The sequence below is a fragment of the Scylla paramamosain genome, unplaced genomic scaffold (genome assembly GCF_035594125.1).
Source record: "Scylla paramamosain isolate STU-SP2022 unplaced genomic scaffold, ASM3559412v1 Contig165, whole genome shotgun sequence".
Classification (NCBI taxonomy): Eukaryota; Metazoa; Arthropoda; class Malacostraca; order Decapoda; family Portunidae; genus Scylla; species Scylla paramamosain.
Window position 1 is genome coordinate 43,787 of NW_026973830.1, and position 21,214 is coordinate 65,000.

The window sequence follows — 21,214 nt, forward strand, 5'->3', positions numbered from 1 at the left end:
TCCCTTGTAAAACAATGACAATCTTTATAGAATCATGGAGCAAGAAACAAGGAAACATTAAAAACCATCTGTGCCAAAGAAATTGTTATACTTACAACCCTTGTTTACTTGCTGCATTCCCATCTTAAAATATTCCACGGACAATTGGCCATAGTACCATCACTGACCCTAACCTTGCAGATTTACCAGATCAAAACCTTCCATGAAACACTCTTATGTGGTAACACTGCTATCTAGAGCTTTCAGTTAACAGAATTCGGCATCCCTAACATTTTCTATATGCAGGAATCTATGCCTTTCCTTATGAACATGGACATCATAGTATATTCTGTGATGTTTTTATTAATTTATTTGAATGCTTAAACACATAAGTAAACACATGATTAGCCAAATCCTTTGTTATGGTACCGGAGTAATTCTATGTGCACCCCCTGCACACACACCTGAGTTTTGAAGGGATGGAGGCCTCCACACTCCTTGTAAGACCCTTCAGTGAAAATGAGAGAGTGGCTCTTGTCTCTCTCATTAAAGGGAGGCCCATCGTTGTGTCCAAATGACAGGCTCCTAATATACAGCAGGAGAAGAAACAAACCTGGGAGGAAATACGTCAGCAATATGCTGAAATGTTTCCTCCCAGCAAAGGTCATACTGCCAGATCCATTCCCTGAAGTGCTGGTGGGACAACTACAAGCAAAAGTAAGTATATTCTAGACCTGGATCTGGATATTAATGTGCAGGCACATAACACACATATTAATTGTGTTGACTGCTGGGGGGACAGGGGAGCCAGCAGGGTGTGCAGGGGAGGGAAGTGAATCAAGTGTAATTGTTAGTGTTGGTCTGCTGGGAAATTGGATATAATGCATCATCTCCTGAACATACCAACAGCCTAGTCTGAATGAACCAACTGCCTTGTCTGAATGCACCAGTCCCAATGCACCAGCAGCCTAGCTTCAGATTCACTGGTTCAGGGCTACTGAAGTTCATGAAATCCCATTGTTTTCCTCAGCACAGGAGGGAATGACCTTGGTAAGGTCAGGAGTGAGGAACTGTTCGGAAGGTTTTGACAGGCTTTTGAATAGGATTAGGGACAAGGGAGGTATCCCTGTGGTGTGTGATGTCTTGCCGAGGAGGGGAGTTGGTGCTGAGTGGCTGTCCAGGTCTATTACAGTGAATCACAGGCTCGCAAATCATTGTAAGAGTAATGGATGGATGTTCATCGACAACTGGGACCTCTTCTATGGTAGGGACATCTTGTATGCCCAGGATGGAGTGCATTCATCACTCTAGGGTGTTTGGGTTTTTGGCCGGAACACTCGAGTGGGAGGTAACTGCACTCCAGCGCTTTTTTCATTAGTCAGGAGGGAAGAAAGGGTTATGAGGTCAAAACAAAGGACAAATTAGTTAAATCTAGAAAGATAACTAGCACAGGGAAGATGAGAAACTGCTTAAGTGTTTTCTACACAAATTGTAGAAGCATTTTGAATAAAATAGACTTGCTTAGAGAAATAGCGTGTGTAGAGAACCTTCATGCCATTACTTTAACAGAAACTTGGTTAGGTATGTGAGGAAAAGTATTTAATCCATAGGTTAAGATAGATGGTTATACACTTGTTCTATAAAGACAGGGAAAACGGGAGAGGAGGAGGCATTGCATTATATGTTAGGGGCACATTACAGTGTTGTATTAACAGTATAATCAAAACAGATAGTAAAACAGGAGTCGATATGGGTAGATATTAAGGAAGGACCACAGTCAGTAGTACTGGGAGTAATGTACAAGCCACCGAACAGTACAAAGGAAATTAACAGCTCACTGTGGCAGGAAATAAATAGAGCAGACAGGTACAGTCAGGCATGTGTGATAGATTTTAATTTTAGGAATATTGAATGCAGCCTGATGGTGGGTAACAAGGAAGCAGAGGAATTTCTTAAGGTAATTCAGGATAATTTTTTTAAAACCAGTTGTCATAGAACTCACAAGGGGGAACAATATTCTGTATTTAATACTTGCTAACAGGGAGGAAGCAGTCACGCAGGTAGAGGTTGGAGGACAGTGACCACTGGAAAATTAGGTACAATTTAAAATGAGAAGAAATTTTTTGGAAGCAAAAACACTAGTAAAATACCTGACTTTAGGAGAGCAGATTTTGTAGAATTAATAAGGTACCTCCAAAGAGTTGATTGGCAATGAATACAGGGTGAGGTCAGGTCCAGGACAGAGTTGAGAGAGATAAGACAGGATGATAAAGGTGAGGTGAGTTGTGAGGGTGTAAAACAAGAGGGAAGATGTGTCAGGAAGGGGCAGAGGAGAGAGAGAGAGGTCAGGTCATGCTGAAATGGGAGAGGTGAGGTTGAGGCGAGGAGATGAGGGAGGGGAGAGGATGGAAGGGGCCAAGATGAGGGGATTAGGTGAAGTAAATGTAAATGAGTTGTATAAATATTTTGTAGATAAATTGCATACAGGTCAGATAGAAAACATCTCATATAGAACAATATCACAGAAAAATTACCCTAAATGGATGACTGCTAGGTTAAAACATTATATAGGGCAGAAGAGAAGTGTATATAAGAGATTAAGGGCAGGTGAAGAAGTTTTAAGGCCACAATATAATTAATTAGTTAGAACAGTCAGGAGATTAACAAGGAAAGCTAAGGGCAATTATGAATTAATGCTGAATCTATAATATGGAAAATGCGAGCAAAGGAATATGTCATCTCTTTCATGATTGTTTCTCTTAACCTAACTCCTATCAGGGCTCCACAACTCTGAGCAAGGGATGCTCAGTTGACGTAAGGGAGGTAACAGTTTTTGCCATCAAAAGATGAGTGCAAGATGTTCCATTATCTAATTCCCATCAGATGTAAGCACATGTCCCAAAGGCCACCACACTACTGTCTGAAAAGATAATCAAAAGAGGCTGATCTGTGGCATTTTTTAAAATTCCCCTACAATTTTGAGATGTTCTAAGTCAAATAACAAAGTGAAATAATCCATCCATTCTGTTGTCACAGATCAGTGGACATCATCTCAACCATATGATTCCTCATCATTAGTTTCCTTTTCCATTTTACAGGTGGAACCAAGCCCAGAGGATCATACTGACTGGCAAGTTGACTTAAAAGTAACCTTTTTGTCATATCTTGTGGCATTCTAAAAGGTAATGGTCCACTGTTAGGTAAGGAAGTGTATGAAACTTACTATGTTTTAGAGGTTAATTTTCACATCAAAGGAGAAAAATATTCCTTGGGATGCCAAATAATTCCTAGGATCTTCTCTTTGTCTGGTTTTACTGGACTAACCAATTCTCTTAATTTACATTCCTCCCAGAAGCTTTCCAGTGTTTTACTTTAAAATCCCCTTGATTAAGAATTAATTCTACATCCTTAATGATTGTCATAACAGTATCAGGAGAACTGATCCTTGAGAAAGAATTAATTCTACATCCTTAATGATTGTTACAACAGTATCAGGAGAATTGACAGCAATCAAAATGTCATCCACATAGCTGTTTTTAATAATAAACTTTGAAACCAAGGAGTATTCATCAGAATACTTCAAAGCAGTGTTCTTCAAAGCTAGCATAGCTATCATGCTGCTTGGTTTATCTCCAAAAGGGAAACATGTTAAAATGCAATGATCTTGGGCCCTAGTAACTTGTAAGTTTCTTCACACAAATCTATGAGTGTTGATCAAGTTCTGACACCCTCAACGAATTGTACATCTTGAAAATGTCACAGGTTAACTCCATCTGATCTTCCCAGAACCTCAGCAGAACCCCCAACAGGTTATTGAGAACATTAGGCCTTCTAGCCCACTATTCATTCAGTGCATAGCCCAAGTATTTAGCAGAAGAGTTAAACATGATTCTGAGAGATGATGCAGAATCTGGTTTGAGCACCCCTGCATGAGGAGTGTAAAAGATTGGCCCCTAGTACAGGGGAATTTAACTCTGGAACTCCTAACCATGTCATCTATCTGTGCTCAGTAGGCTTCATAATAGTCCATTCCAAGCCTGACCAGCTTCCTCTCTGATGCATTCAACCTAACAATGGCAGAGGAGATATTATTAGGTAAATTTGATGGATCCTCCACCCAAGGATAGCACATTGACCACAGACAGCTTGGCTTCCTTATTATACTGAACTCCCTTTGTTATCAATTCCATTTCACATTCCTCCTTTAAGCTATAATCTTTGTTTCCATATGTACATTTACCACATTTACAAGCAGAACACTTTGGTATACAAGATATTCCCAAGTTCTCCACTGAGAACTTGGGTGTTCCACATCTTCCTTTATCTTTTGCCTCATCCTCGGTTCAACATCTCGGTAGTCTAGTCACATTAAAATGGTTAATATGTACACAGGTGTGGAGGGATACATTTATGACTTCCAGTAAAGGGTGAGACCCCTCAGCACATACCCAAAGGGTTTTCAACTGCAAGTTTCCTACACTCTCAACAACCCGAGGTAAAAGTCCACAATAATTGATGCCAATCAGTAAGTCTTTTTGTTCATGAGGTTGCCAAAATGGGTTACCCTCTAGCCTGTGAAAACACTGAATGACATTCTGACATTTCACCTCCTTCACCAGAGCTGTGGTCCCTTCCCTAGATGAGGACTCCGAGGCTGGTGTACGAGTCGCCATGATAATTTTGAAATTCTGAGTGAAGGGTGTGTGTGTTACTAGGTGCTTGTAATTTTGTGTGGAGGAAGAATGTCATCTTTAGAGGGGAGGCTGTGACTGCCCCCTTGTGTTGTGAGACACAAAGGGAAATGTTCAGTGAGGACACAGCTGGGTTTAATGATAAGTTCACAGCACCCCCCCTGATCCAGTGCTTTAGACCTCACTGGGAGTAATTATCATTCTGGCAGGTGCCTTCTGCCTCCTCCTTTTGTATTTATGGTATTTACAGGTGGACAATGTATGTGCTAAACAAGGAGGGAATACTGGCACGGAATAGGGCTATATTTACACACATTAGAGGGTGCTTGTTAGTTAATATGAGTTAACAGCAGCCCTGTCACTGTTGACTGAGTGTTGGGTGCCAACTTAGAATCATGGTGAGAATGAGTCCCCTCACTCTTCCCTCTCTGTTGTCTCGTGTTTTGTGTATTGTCTCGTTGTGCCATTAAATGTTACTGGGATTCATAGTTCTGTTAAGAGCTTTGGACCCAGAGAATTATATTTTCTCTGATGTGCGGTGGCATCTACTCCCTCCTCTGATTTAGCCATTTCTGTGGGGTATTGGCCTGTCTTCTGGGAGGCTGTAAACAGTATTGTTCAGCAGGAGCTGGTAATATTCCATGAGCGTGGGTGGTGTTGTTTCGAGAGGGTGGTAGCTCATAGAATATTACAGTCTTCAAAAGAGTTTTTCACTTGTCAAAGCTGTGCCTTCTAGAATATGAATTGTGATTCTTTCTCAGCATGTTGGAGTTGTTAAACAGTTTAAATGCTTCCTTCCCTATTGTTTGGCGAAATAGGGTTACAATCTCATATTTATCAATTGTTACATGAGACCAGTAGGACCCTGTAAATGTATATGTGAACCCCGCACTAACCTATGCAGGAGGTAGGTTAGGGAGGCTGACCCAAGGTAATGACAGCCATAAAGGGGGCTGAATTTGGTGTTATGACCATCAGTTTTAAGGGTTGCAGGAGATGAGAAAGACCCTGTAATCTGTAGTTGAGCCCCACACTAGATTACATAATAGCTGAGTTAAAGGCAGCAGTGAGAGGGATGGAATCTGGGTCGTAACAATATATATATATATATATATATATATATATATATATATATATATATATATATATATATATATATATATATATATATATATATATATATATATATATATATATATATATATATATATATATATATATATATATATATATATATATTATTATTATTTTTTTTCTTTACTGGAACGAAATCACGAAGACTTCAACCAGAGCATCGATGGCTTTGAAACAACATGAATATAATAAAAGTGACAAACAATCACAGTAGCATGAAAAAAGTCCCTATATGAGGAAGATATTGAGAAAAAAGTATGATGTTTTAAAAATGTATCTGAACAAGTGCTGGAAAGAAAATGACCGATCATAACTCACCTCCCTCCTGGTGTCGCCCTTCATTGCAGGTGTAGGTGTGAGGGACAGGTGTTGTAATTCATCAGCAGTGGCAGGTCGCCAGATGAATCCAAGAGACTCATCAGGTGTGGGATTCCTAAATAAAAAGGCAGGCTATTGCATAACTGATATTATATTTTATCTACACTGTTACTCTTCTATTTCATCTGTTATCCAATTTTCTTGATCTACAGTATGTCCTACCTATCTACACCTTGGCTCCTTTGCTATTTGACTATCATGGCTTCTCAAGCTTAATAAAATGTTACAGGACAAGTTTAGAGTATAATCTTTAAAGCCATCAAAGGCACCTAAATGAATGATGGAGCAGTTGAAGCCTTTTGATGCCTAGTTTTATTTTTTTTTCAAAGTTGAGTCTATGGTTATTAGTACCATACTCTAATTGGATTAACTACTGATCATTTAGATAATATGTAGTACTTTTCCACTTTTCGTGTTAGTGATTTTTCAGTGACAGACATAACAAGGAAATGTGGTTGACTGGAAAACTTTTACAATTTGAAAGCCCTCATCTGCATCAGCATCTATATAACCAAATAGGTGACCAAGAGCCTACTAAAGGAGAGTAAATCAAAATCACATTCATTGTGACATTACTATTGTTATTCAATAATGAAGTACTATTCATTGTATCCTCTTTCCATATGTGATGCAATGATGTGTCTTATGATGGCAGGTGTAGCCGCACCGGCTGGGCATCAATTGGCTCTCAGGTGATCTGTTTTACTGATCACACCCATCATCGTAGGGTCGAGGAAAGGCATTTCTCCCTGACACGTTTATTGATGGGGTAGGCATGACCGTAAGAACTGCGAACAAGTTCTCGGTCTCAATTTCTTACAAAATAACATTATACACTGATATTAAACACTTTCAACATATTACAATATTCATTAACAATACATGCAATTGACTTGGCACTATGACAATCAGTTTTTACTACAAAATTAAAGTATTTACCTCGGTCACCATCCTGCCCGTCTTTGTCTGAGCGCGACTTGGCCGTGAGTGATGCCCGCAGACGACTAGCAGGTTAACCCCACACTCCTAACAAGTGAGCATCGGCTTCGGTGCTTAATATAGCATTGAATACTGATACTTACACATATTACACGTTTTCATGCAAATAGAAAACTATTGAACATTTCACTTATATATGCCGAGGAATAATGACATGAGGTACATACGCTTTACATACAGTAACATGGCTCCCCTAAATTGTGTAACAATTTACCTTAAATTAACATTAGTATGTACCTTAAGACTAGGATTAGCACATAATATGTTTTGTTACACTGGCTCCTTGGCGGGGATGCTCCGGTCTATTATTATGCATTACCTTCTAACAGCAATACTAGACTATGTATTGGCCTCTCTATGATGGTCCTGTTTGCCTTTATGTGTCTTCCCTGGTTGTCGAGATTACAGTCTGAAACCAGGACCTTAACCTTTCTTACTAGGCCATCATGATCAGGAGATACTTCTGTTACTCTTCCCAGTTTCCACTGGTTCTTTGCTAAATTCTGATCTTTGATGATAACTATGTCATTTACACTGAGATTCCTCTTTGGTGTTGTCCACTTATTTCTAAGTTGTAGGAATTGCACATACTCCTTTTTCCACATTATTATATTCAAGTTCTCCCTTCAAGAGTTTATGGATTCTAACTGACACCACTGCTGCTGCTAGTTCTAGTCTGGGAATTGTCATGGTTTTTAGAGGTGTGCCACGTGACTTTGCCATTACTAATGCACAATGAATTCGGCCAGTCTTGCTAATTAATCTAATATATGAGCACTGGCCATATCCCTCTTGACAGGCATCTGAAAAGTGAGGGAGTTCAACCTTTTCTACTTCCCCAAAGTCATCAGGTTTGTAGCATCTAGGTACCTTTAACTGATCTAGTTTGTGCAGCTCATCCTTCCATTTTAACCATTTAGGTTTGACATAATCTGGCACCTCATCATCCCATTCAACTGCATTCTTACATAATTCTTGTAAAATTTGCTTTCCAGTCAGTATGAGAGGTGACACTAGACCTAATGGATCATATATAGAGCTCACTGTTGACAGAATGCCTCTCCTGGTGAGTGGCTTGTCTTTCAGCTTTATTCTAAATTGAAATGTGTCAGATTCTATGCACCACTCAACTCCCAAAGTTCTTTCTATAGGCAGTGTGTCTTCATTCTTACTAAAATCCAAACTTTTAATTCCATCTGCTCTCTCATGAGGAGAGATTGCAGCTAATACATCTTTGTTGTTTGACAAGAACTTATGAAGGTTAAAACCTCCCTTGTAACATAATTCTTTGCTTTGCTGAATAAGAGTGACAGCTTCATTCATTGTAGCTACTGACTTCAAACCATCATCAACATAAAAGTTGTTTCTTACAAACTTGGCTGCATCAGATCCACACCCGTAGTCATCTGCAGCTTTCTTAAGAGCAAAGTTGGCTACACTTGGAGATGAAGTAGCTCCAAACAGGTGAGCTGTCATCCTGTATTCAGCTATCTCATTATTAAGATCACCATTTTCCCACCAAAGGAATCTTAACATGTCTCTGTGTTCTGGGTTGACCTTCACTTGATGGTACATTGCTTCTATATCACATACAAGTGCAATGCTTTCTTGCCTAAACCTACACAACACTCCAATAAGTTTGTTGGTAAGGTCTGGGCCTTGTAACAGGTGACTGTTTAGTGATTGGTTCCTGTAGTTTGCACTACAGTCAAAGACAACTCTCAACTTCTTTGGCTTTCTCGGATGATAGACTCCATGATGTGGAATGTACCAGACCTTACCATCATTCCTAACTAAATCCTTTGTCGGTACAACCTCTGCATAATCTTTTGTAATCATATCATCCATGAACACTTTGTAATCACCTTTGTGTTGATTATCCTTCTCAAGTTTAGCTCTTAACTTCTTGAGTATCTGCTCTGCTAATAGTTTGTTGTTTGGAAGCTTGACGTTATCATCTTTAAGAGGAAGGGGCAACTCATAATGGCCATCCTTCAGCTGATGTACTCCTTCTTTCATCTTACTCATAAACCTTTTATCTTCATATGATAATGGAGTGTCAGCTGACTTTCTATCACTGAAGTCAAGTTCAAACATATCTCTCACTTGAGAAGGATTAATCATCTCTTTGGTTTTAGTAAGAACCACTAAGAAATTAACCCTCTTTTCTTCATTGATTTCTACTTCTTGTGTCACTGTTCTGTAGACTACCACTGTATCCTCCAATGGACTTGAATGGGGTGAGATTTTACCTGAGGTTCACTAAATATTTGTCCATGTACTTCATTTGTCATCAATTCATTATCTCTATTGCAAGAAGAAGGTTTCTGTGGGTCATGGAATGTAACATATTTGTGAGGCATGGCATTGTCACTTTGTTGATTTGCAATTGCTTGTGCTTTCATTTCATTTTGTGACTCTATGTATTGTTGAAGATAACTTTGCTTCTCTACACTTTCATCATTACCTGGAAGCAATTTTACTTCTTCTTCAACTAAGCTAAGAGCATTAAGTTCTGCACTAGCAACTGCTAAATCTCTCTCTTTCCTTTTCTTTGCAAACATTGCCTGGTCTCTTGCTAACCTAACTTCTGCCTCTGCTAAACTATCATGATATTCCATTTCCTTTCTAAGTCTAGCTACCTTTGCTGCTGCTTCTTGCTTTCTTTGTGCTGCTGATGAACGTGATGAAGTAGATGAGACTCTAGAATGCCTAGACCATTTGCTAGAACAAATTGATCCTCTGTCATTCTTTAACTCCTTTCTTTTACATTCTATACTTTCTAATATTTCATGGTGAACTCGTTGATTGTGTTCCAGCTCTTCATTTAGCTCCTCTGACTTTTCTGGCTCTAGTTCCATCAGTTTTGTTTATTCCACATAATACTGATGAAATGCCTCTATTACTTCACTTGACATGGGCTCTAATTCAAAGGGGCTAATTACAATTTTTAATCCTTTCTTAATTTTGCTGGTAACACTGCTCCATTTACGCTTACAGGACTCTGCTCTTCCTTTGGTTACACTGACTTGATATTCTCTTCCTTTGTCGGTCAGCACTCGCTCCCTGACACTAACTTCTTCAATACAAGTTTGATCCCTGTCCACTTGCTCACCCTCACCTTCCCTAAGGCCATCTACGGCATTAATTTCCTCAGTATCAGACATATCTAACAACTTAATTGTATCAATACTGAGACACTGAAAGGGCAATTTAAAATTATCACTCTTAATACTAGCTAATTGTGGGTAATTTTCACTTAGGCTACTCAATTCAGTGCACATACATACTATTATATTTTCTTGCCTGTGACCATGGGTTCTACAAAATGGTGGCGAGGCACAGTGGGTAGAAGGGAGTGGTTGTCGTCAAGGGTAGAGCTGACCCCGGGGCCTCAGAGGTCAACCTTTAGGCTTACGTCAGCGTCCCCTCGTCCTGTGACTCACTCTTGCTACGGTTTCACATGGAGCCAATTTCTTGCTTGTAGGTCGAGTTCTTACTGTAGCTGCACCGGCTGGGCATCAATTGGCTCTCAGGTGATCTGTTTTACTGATCACACCCATCATCGTAGGGTCGAGGAAAGGCAGTTCTCCCTGACACGTTTATTGATGAGGTAGGCATGACCGTAAGAACTGCGAACAAGTTCTCGGTCTCAATTTCTTACAAAATAACATTATACACTGATATTAAACACTTTCAACATATTACAATATTCATTAACAATACATGCAATTGACTTGGCACTATGACAATCAGTTTTTACTACAAAATGAAAGTATTTACCTCGGTCACCATCCTGCCCGTCTTTGTCTGAGCGCGACTTGGCCGTGAGTGATGCCCGCAGGCGACTAGCAGGTTAACCCCACACTCCTAACAAGTGAGCATCGGCTTCGGTGCTTAATATAGCATTGAATACTGATACTTACACATATTACACGTTTTCATGCAAATAGAAAACTATTGAACATTTCACTTATATATGCCAAGGAATAATGACATGAGGTACATACGCTTTACATACAGTAACAGCAGGAATATGCATATGTGATTCACAGCCCCCCAACAGTTTATGTTTTCAAGTTAAGTAGCAATACTTTGTGTGCATGTGTGTGTGTGTGTGTGTGTGTGTGTGTGTGTGTGTGGGAGGGGAGGGTGATGGGGAGAGGGAATTGTAAACATCAGCTATACTCTCTTGAACAGATTTTAGGAGTCCATGTAATTTTTTCATACACTGAAGATCTTATTTCTTGTCCAAGGACAATAACTACTACATGGTCCTCAATGAAAACCTTCAGCAACCTCAGTGAGTTAACTTCAGCATAATAAGTAGAGACCTCACCACCATTGAATTTACGGGCAGCCAGTTATATATATGTGTGTGTGTGTGTGTGTGTGTGTGTGTGTGTGTGTGTGTGTGTGTTTCTTAGTAAGTCTAGAAAGAGAATAATACAAAAAAAAAATATATATATTAATAAAATTACCCCAATGCAGTGAAGTTCACCCAAAGTTTCATCATAATGTCTCTCAGTCTCAAATCCTCGTCCCTCTCAAGAGGCTTCCATTTGGTTTGTCCTCTGGTAAAAAAGTAGAACAGGTCGTTAACATGATTTACCCCTGGAAGAAGTGAAGGAAGATTACACACTTTACAATATGACAATATATTCACATCATTGGATGGTTTAATTTAAACGTTATCATTATATATATATATATATATATATATATATATATATATATATATATATATATATATATATATATATATATATATATATATATATATATATATATATATATATATATATATATATATATATATATATATATATATACACTGCACTTGGGTCAGCTTTTCCTAGGCTTGCTCCTTCTATCCTAGTGTGAGCATAAACATGATGAATGCTGAATGTTATAATCCTATGGTTTGCCCAACTCATGGCTGTGGGGCCCAAGACCAGTAGCATTTAACAAACACATGACACAATGCTCACAACGCTCTGATACACACTAGACCCACAAGACACTGCACCTAGGCAGCAAGGGGAAGAGAACAGGAGCCTACACCCATAAATACACTGTACACAGAAACATCGAACATCAGAAAAAAAAAAATGCGTGAGGACCCAGCACAACATACATATGAGTAGTGGAATATAGCTATTTACGTCCTTCAAATAATATCTGGATCTGTCCAGATCCTAGGCTCCCTTAGGGCCTAGATAGTACACAATAATTCAAAGGCATCTCAATAATCGCATCCTAAAGTGTAAAGTAATAATATATTCTTCCTACCCACTGTAACATGCCTTTCTCTATGCTATGTGTCCATCCTGCCTGGTATCCGCTCTACTACTGAACAAAGAAAAGGTCTCCCCCACCACTCTGAGGGATGCGTGAGCTGAATCATGTGAGAGGGAAGTGAAGGGAAAGATAGGAAAAGAGGGTAAGGAACTGGGGGTCCTACCACATGCTCCACCTCAACTCTCTCTCTCTCTCTCTCTCTCTCTCTCTCTCTCTCTAAACCAAACATTTGAGTTTAAAAAAAAATATTGTGGGGCTATTTGGAGGGCTGGGTGGAAACTAACTACACTAAGGGAAAGAGCAACTCTTCTTCTATATGAGCTATTAACTACAACTCTCGGCAAGGAAGGGAAGGAGGGTAAATTAAGTTGTGATGGACAAGTTCTACTTCATGTAAAGTTTACAGTAATATATGCCACACCTCTTGGTGCGTCAGCGAATCATCTCGCCTACTATAGAGAGCGCAGAAGTAGAAAGAAGAAAAAGAAAGTTAGGGAAGAAATTATAGAAGAAGAAGAGACAAAGAGACCAATGAAAAATAGAATTAGAAAAAAAAACTGTCATGTTATGCGATGAGTCACCCTGCCAAGTGGGTACATTATTCAAGTATAACTGCAAGCTCCCTACCCTGCTTTAATCTTGTTAAATTTTTGCTTATTTCACCTCATCCCCCAAAACTGTGATCAATAAATAATGAACTAAATGAGTTGCGTTCCATTATAAGATAATCAGATTTCACTCAGCCCTCTCAAATAAGCACACAATGATTTTTAAAACTTAATCTTCATTTTAAACAGTGAGTGGAGTGAAGCATGCTGCTGGCCTCTTTTCCCCTCCCTGTCCCTTCCCTATTCTCCATTCTTGGTCAGTAACTAGTGTATAGCAGTCTGTGCTCAACCATCTTCTTTCTCTCTGGGCTCTCCAATTTTAAGGGAGGTTGAGCCTGTCTTCTGGGAGATTGGAGACGAGTTGGGTTCAGACTTGAGCATGTAATATCCTGTTGGGATGTGGATGGAAACCTGTGGGAGGTAGCCCTCAGGGTATACCCTAACAGTATGGCATCTTCCCTGTCTCTCCCTATAATATGAAGTGGCGAGTTCTTTTTCAATTTTTGCATTCTTCCTTCCCTGACAGTGGGTGAAACAGGGTGACAACCTTTTAAGGCTTGATAGCTGTTTGCAACCAGCCAATCGCCTGGGTTCATGTTGTTTGTGTGTGTGTGTGTGTTTATTTTTCTTTTCTAATTTTTCGATCTAAAAGATCGAAAAATAATCTTTTAATCTTTTAGATAAGTGTTAAAAGGTTTATGTGTAATGTCTTTTCAGATAATTATACTTTACCCACAACTGGCTGGCAAATAGCTCAAGTACATCACATTACCATTCCATGGTCAGTATAGTTATCACATTAGAAATACCTTGGAGAAATCATTTAAATAGAATTTTCCTGATATTTCTTTTAGATTTATATTTTACAAATTGTAATACAGTTGGGTAATTTTTTTTAGATGGGGAGATATTTTCCTAAACATTTGTGTTCAAACATCATATTTTCTGATATGTTAAAATATCCTGGCTGCTCAGTTAGATACATTCATTACACATCTCAGAACCTAATAGGGAGAATAATCGAATACCTCCTTTAGAGGTACTAGACCCATAACTCACACATTTTTTTTTTTTCTTTACATAAAGGAACGTGAAATAACATTGAGTAGTCACATAAAAGAAAAAAAATTTTTTTTCATAACCAATAACAAAACAGAGCTCAGGATTGCCAAATCTTTGTTAATGAATCAATATATAGGCCCCAAATGAATTCCAATGACGTCAATATAAAACTTACTATCCTTTGAAAAATGTGAGAAAATTCTTTTTTGTATTCTGTTTTGCTTATATGTCTATTGTATAAGGTTTTTGTACTCGTTCATTTTTTAGTGTCGCTAACATAGTTTGTGTAATGTTTACCATTAACCAATAGGAACCCACCACAGCAAGATTGTGTTGAGTTTTCAAATGTTGGTGTATTGGAGCTAAGGTGGTCACCAGCACAAGGCCAACAGGTCAGCCACTTCTTTCCTCTCTTCGAGGGAAGTGTGTTTTAGTATTTTAATGTTTTTTTTTTTTTTCTTCTTTTCTGTTTTTAGTCGACGGTCTGAAGATGTTAGTGTTTCTTAAAACACAGTACTATTGGTAGTACGGTGTGTTTACACATTCCTCTACAACAGATTAGGGTCAGGCAGGAACCAACTCCAGAATCGGTTCTGACGGATCTACCAGGAATTGTCTGGAACTAATACCGTGTCTTGGAGCCGGTTTCACACGAGTAGTGAAGGCAGATATGCATGAGTTACAACTCAAATAGTTAAGTAGTGTTTAAAATATGTGTAATCATTAACATCATGCAAATGGTCATACAAATGGCATCTACTAATGAACAAAGTAGTGAAATACAAGTGTCCCTGCATCCAGTATTCAAAGAAACTGCGTGAATATGAAAATATTTTGTTCATGCTGGCCAATAGTAGACACCTATTTAGTATTGCCATACGCATAACCTTTTTTCTTTTTTAATTCTTATTGGTAGATACCTATGATGTCATAAAATACAATGGGGACCATAATGGGTGTGGGGAGAGCGAGCGGGCCCTCGCCATCCTTCTCCCCTCCCCAGCCTTCACCCCTTCCTCCCTTCCTTCCTCTCCTGTCCCCAGACATGTGGCTGTTTTATTTGGTGCCACAGAGACTGTGCTGAGTGGAGTTTCACATGCCTCAGTTGGAGCTAAACCTTTACGTGATTCAGATGTACTAGAAAGAGCCGGTGATATATATATATATATATATATATATATATATATATATATATATATATATATATATATATATATATATATATATATATATATATATATATATAAGGTGATATATAGAAGGTTTATAATAGTAATTCTTGCTGGAATTTTCTAATGGTAGATCCCCACCTATGGCATATTGTAAGCTCAAAAAAGAAAGGTTGCAGGTGTTTTGTCACTCTCATTAACTGAGGCAGCGGCTGCCTGATTTTAACTCTACTCAAGGTTTGCATGTCCTTCAGTTTTGTGCCTGAAAAACGTGAGAGAGCCCTTGCTCATCCCTTTTTCTTTTTTGTGTGGTCTCTCTGTGTCGTGAGCATTTTTGTATTCATCAAATGCAACTGGCCCTGGCTGATAGCCTTTTTTGTTGATGGCCAGATAATTAAATCAAGTGATGTAATATCCTGCTGGACAGTTTTTGTGGAAGATAGCCCTCGGGGTATTATACCCTCATCTCTGTGGCATCTGTTCTATCTGTCTCACCCTGGTATGTGGCTTGGCAAGTTCATTCTCAGCTTTTGGGATAAGTTTGTGTGGTGTATATTTTCTTCCCTGTGGTTGTATAAAACAGAGTGGCGACCTCTGAGGCTGGTACCTGTGTACGACCTGTGAACTGGCCAGGGCTCATGGAGTAATTTGCGCTGCACTAGGCAACTGAGGATAGTGGCCTAAGGAAGCTGATCCAGAGTAGTGGCATCTGGGATAGGGGCTGTATCTGGCCCTAACATTATAATATATATATATATATATATATATATATATATATATATATATATATATATATATATATATATATATATATATATATATATATATATATATATATATATATATATAATGTTAGGGCCTTGTTGCCTTGACACTTTGTCTTGCACATGCACTTTGCAAATCCTTGCCCAGTTCCTGTAGATTGTTGTGTTGCAGCTGACTGAAGAGATATTTGTTTATTAAGTGGGATATCTTCCAATGCCAGTAAAGGCTTCTTGCACTCAGAAAACTGCAATCTAACATAGATGTTTTAACACTCCTTGTGTTGTGCCCACCTGATAAAATTCGTCTTGGACATCGATGATGACGGCCAAAATATCGCGAGCGTTTTAGACCAATTCTTCATAAATTAGGTATTGATAATGTTCGTCAGTTAGGAACACCGGGTTCTTTGCTGCAATGCTCCATCTTTTTTCAAGTTCAGCATCAAAACGTTGCTTCATTACTGATCCAAATTCACTAGATTTACTCAGTTCCATCTTGAAAGATAAACAACAGCCATGCAGATGTAAGTGGGGAGTAGTAGTAGTGGTGGTAACGTAGCTCATGGTGTTGTGGTGAGGGCGCACGGGGGTGTGACAACTGTGTGAAGCAGCCTTGAACGACGATGAATGAAGAGCGCATGCGCAAAGGGAAATAAATATGTAATAGCAAAGAAGTAATAATTAGCTACTGCAGTTTGCTCATTAATCTGCAGGTTTCACATGTTGCCTGAAATGAATTTGGTAATGTACATAATACCTAGGAAATGTACATATGTTATTTAATATCATACGATGCCTTGAAATTAGAGACGTCGCAGTGAGCGTTTTGATACCAGATAGCGCCAGAATTTTTAATTCTCGCCGGAAAATAAATACTTTTTGGGGCAAGGTTTTACAAGCTTACAAAGGTGTATCGTTGCACAGTAATGCGTCTGAATTTTAAGTCAATTAATTTCGTGATAACTGACAGCACATGACATTGTTTGAGCCTCTATTCATAATTTCAGATGATATTCTTAAAAGAGCCTATAAGTGTATCAAGGCAGGCAATCTGTAATTTTCTACTGACCTCAATGGAAGTATACTAATATATACTTGCATTTTCATGTACTAAACAACAGGCAAATCCATTTAATGTAAAGAAAATATAATTTTGTATCAGAGACTTTATTTTTGCGGTACGATCACTATCCTCGGGTACTTGGGCAGCGAGCAAACCAAAACACAGGACCACGCTTACTCGACTATCCTGCACAATGGATACATCACCGCCACAATCATGGACTACAGCGGAATTAAGAAAATTCCTGAAAGAACGAGCTATACCCTATTCTGGATATAGTAAAGCAAAGTAAAGGACTTTGTATCGGCAGAACTGAGAGGCTATTGTTTACACTTTACACTCCTTCCTAACGGCGCGAGGCGCTTTCTTTAACTGAAGAATCATGATCAAGATAAGTACGTCGTACGTCCGCCAGCGGTGCTGTTCTTTTTTTTATTTCACTGATTACTTTCATATACAGGACGTGTCAGTTATATGTGATATTTTTCAACATTCCCAGATAAAATGCACAAGCCGAAATCAATATCCTTTTATTTTTACTGTTCATACTTACTTAAAAAAAAATCATTACCTATTTTTAGTTTTATCTTATAATTCAATTAACAAAGCCTTATCATACACCAGTAAGTATGAATATTAATATTAAGGGTTATGTTTTTAATTTTAGATACACTTGTGCAGCAATTCATGCTGTATTTTTCCTGCACATCGATTTCAAATTTAGCTGAGACACCCCTTTGCCCCAGGAAATCGGAGGCAATTAAAAATGCTGGCGCTGATAGGTATCTACCAGCCTCACTGCGACGTCTCTAATTGTAGACATTTCATAGTTTGTCTAGGTACTTTATACAATACCGTATTTCACATTTCACCTGTAATATATATATATATATATATATATATATATATATATATATATATATATATATATATATATATATATATATATATATATATATATATATATATATATATATATATAGTAGAGAAGGTTCCAAGTTATAGATGAGGTAAGCAGGGATACACCAGACTTCCTTCATTTATTACGTCTCACTTTCACAGAAGGCATCATCAGGCTAAAAATATAGATAAAAATAGGTACAAGGACAAAAATGATAAAATATCACACTAGGGACAAAATTAGAAATAAAACAACAACCAAAAGGGACAGGCAGGCAAGCATTAACAAAATAATGTGACAAAATAACCTATCCGACAAGAACTAGACAAAAAAAAAAAAAAAAATCTTTCAAAAATAAAGATATAAAGCTATAGACAAACCTTTTGTGCTCTCGCGTACTCGCCACACCACACGCGAGAGCACACAAGGTTTGTCCATACATACCATTATATCTTTATTTTGACATCTTTTTTTTTTTTTTTTTTTTTTTTTTTTAGAAGCTGCTGCTGATTTTGTCACATTATTTTGTTAATGCTTGCCTGCCTGTCCCCTTTTGGTTGCTGTTTTGTTTTTAATTTTGTCCCTAGTGTGATATTATATATATATATATATATATATATATATATATATATATATATATATATATATATATATATATATATATATATATATATATATATATATATATATATTTTTTTCTTTTTTTAACTCATTACTTATCTACTGTCAATCGGAGAACAAAACCTTTCCAAATGGAATTACCTGATGCTTTCAGAAGGTGTCTGGGTCCCCACACTTTTTCTCCTGAAGTTCTAGTAATGTCTTTGGGTTACAGCGCTCTCTCCGGAACTTTTTGGACTGGAGTGTGTTTGATGAATCTTTTTGGGATTCGGGTTACTGGCCAGTATCTGAATGTTTAATGAATCAGCCGTTAATGTTCTTCATTTTGGAGATGAGCAGATTGCAGCAGTGGGGGCTGCCAAACACGGTAATGATGCGTTGAATATACCCAGTGTAATTTGGAAACTTGGCAGTAGGGAGGACGAGATCACGGAAAAAAGAAAGAGAGAAATATTTCTTCCATACAGAGGCGACGACACGTGCGCAAGTATCCAGGTCTATGTCATTAAGGACACAAACAACAAGGCGAGGAAAATGAACAAACTGATCATTAGTGAACTGAGCCTCCCAAAATACCAGCTCAACAACAAAGGTAGTGATGGTCGAGTGCATGTCTGTCAATGAAATGTTACCATTAGTTCACCACTCTTCCTAAACTGATGATGGTTATTTAGATTTAAGAACTGATGGTAAATTAACGAGGGTTCTTATCATTTGAGACGGTACTATAAGGTAATTTAAGTGTCTGGAATTAAAATTGTAATGGGCTATTTGGTGTTGTATTTTGTTATGTTCTTTTACCTATGCTTCTGTGTACAAATTTTTTTATATTCAATATGTTCATTATAATGTATTTACTTTCTCCTATGTGTCATTTGATAAAGGATTTTGTCGATGATTATTTAAATTAATGTTGTAATGACTAAAAGCTGGGGTTAGAAGAGACTCTGCCCACGTCAGTTGATGTGGAAAGGGGTCACGTGCTGGGAATTCATTCCCTTGTCCGAGGGTGAAGCGGGCAGACAGCGACGGGTGGAGAGCTGAGGGGTGGAGCGGTGGTTGTGACTACCCATACCTGGAGTACAGTAGAGTAGCGGTGGCTGTTCCTACATTCCTACATTTACGTAGACTGGCGGAGCGGTAGTGTCACGGGTAATGTGTGGCGGTACTGATTGCTGGAGTGGATGGTAGTGTTTGCTGCACGTGTGTTGGTGGTGGTGCGTTAAATGGTATATGTTGACATAATTGGTTGTCTAATGTTTTTTTGTGTTAGTGTGATGCATTAGTCTGTAAAATACATTCAGTCTTGATGATATTGGTTTTAGTTATCCAGAGAAGGAGAGTAAAATTGTATGTCTGTGTATGTGTGCCCATGTGTCTGTGCTGTGTGTTGAATGAAACTAGTCCCCCATGTTAGCTGTGTGTGATAGTGTGTGGACAGCTATTTTCTGTCCTTGGTGTTGCAGTGAGTGGGCAGACATCAAGGAAGACTGGAGGTGACAGAAGTCATTCAGGTGCACAGTGATGTCCGTGAGCAGGGCCAAGCGAGTGAGCCATTGTGGGTTGGAGAAGTTTTCAGCGAGGAGGTTGTTTCTTGTGAAAGAGGAAAGTGAGTCTCTTGCTGCATGTAACACACACACATGACAGCGTGCCCCCATGACTCAACCAGCGAACCTCGCTGAGCTAGAGCAGGTCGCCATAGTGCTTGTTGACCTCGTCCTTCAATACCTGAAACTGGCAGTGATTTAGGCCATGGGAGTGGATGGAGTTGACAACCTTCACCATGACAGACATGACATCCATGAGGTTGGTAGACTAGGTGCACAGAGATCCTTGGTGTACTTGGTAGCCTCATAGTGGTGCACTAGCAATGAATCAGCACCTTCCTTCTTTCCAACCATTGCCTGGGCACCGTCGGTCGTCACACAGTTGAGACAGGAAAGTTCAAGTGAGTGCTGTTCTACTCACTGAAGGACGGCGTCGAAGAAGTCTTGTCCAGTGGTGGTACCATGACAGGTTGAAGGAATTTCTCACGAATGAAAATGGCCAGCTGGGTAGTATCCATGATGGTGCTCTCATCAAGGACCAGGGAAAAAGCAACAAGAGTTGAGTGTCCAGTATTCATTTAATCGTGCACATTGTCGATATCTCAATGCGGCAATGAATGATGCAGGATGAAAGACTCACACCCTCAAAGTCATGACGCTGTAGCAACAAGACACTCCTTGAAGTCCCCATCCGAGAATGGCTTTATCTGACGAGCAAAGAGGCGGGAGACCTCAATAACTGGCACACGTTAATTTATCGACATCAGCAGTTTGCTTGCGGCAGACCAAATTTATTTTCTGTTGGTTGCCTGATTGTCTAGCGATGGTGTCATTCCTCTCATAAGCAGACATCGACGCACAGTTTAATGTTCGGTGCTCTGTCTCCTAGTGGCGGTGCACCTTGAACTCTCAAGACAGCAACAGTCTTGAAATATATGAGGCCCTCCAGGAAGAAGAACAGTCTTGAAATATATGAGGCCCTCCAGGAAGAACTTCT

General features: G+C 38.8%; 2 protein-coding genes across 2 annotated transcripts in view; both read right to left on the bottom strand.

Annotated features, from left to right (window-relative positions):
* Window positions 1-21,214, bottom strand: part of LOC135099640 (uncharacterized) — a 63,750-nt gene that overhangs the window by 39,944 nt on the left and 2,592 nt on the right. The window lies entirely within an intron of this gene.
* The window catches only part of LOC135099639 (juvenile hormone esterase-like), a gene marked incomplete at its 5' end in the record, with an annotated part of 54,722 nt that overhangs the window by 6,334 nt on the left and 27,174 nt on the right, over window positions 1-21,214 (bottom strand). The window contains 2 exon segments of the mRNA XM_064002029.1: window positions 6,123-6,237; window positions 11,663-11,795. Coding sequence (XP_063858099.1) covers window positions 6,123-6,237; window positions 11,663-11,795 — 248 coding nt within the window.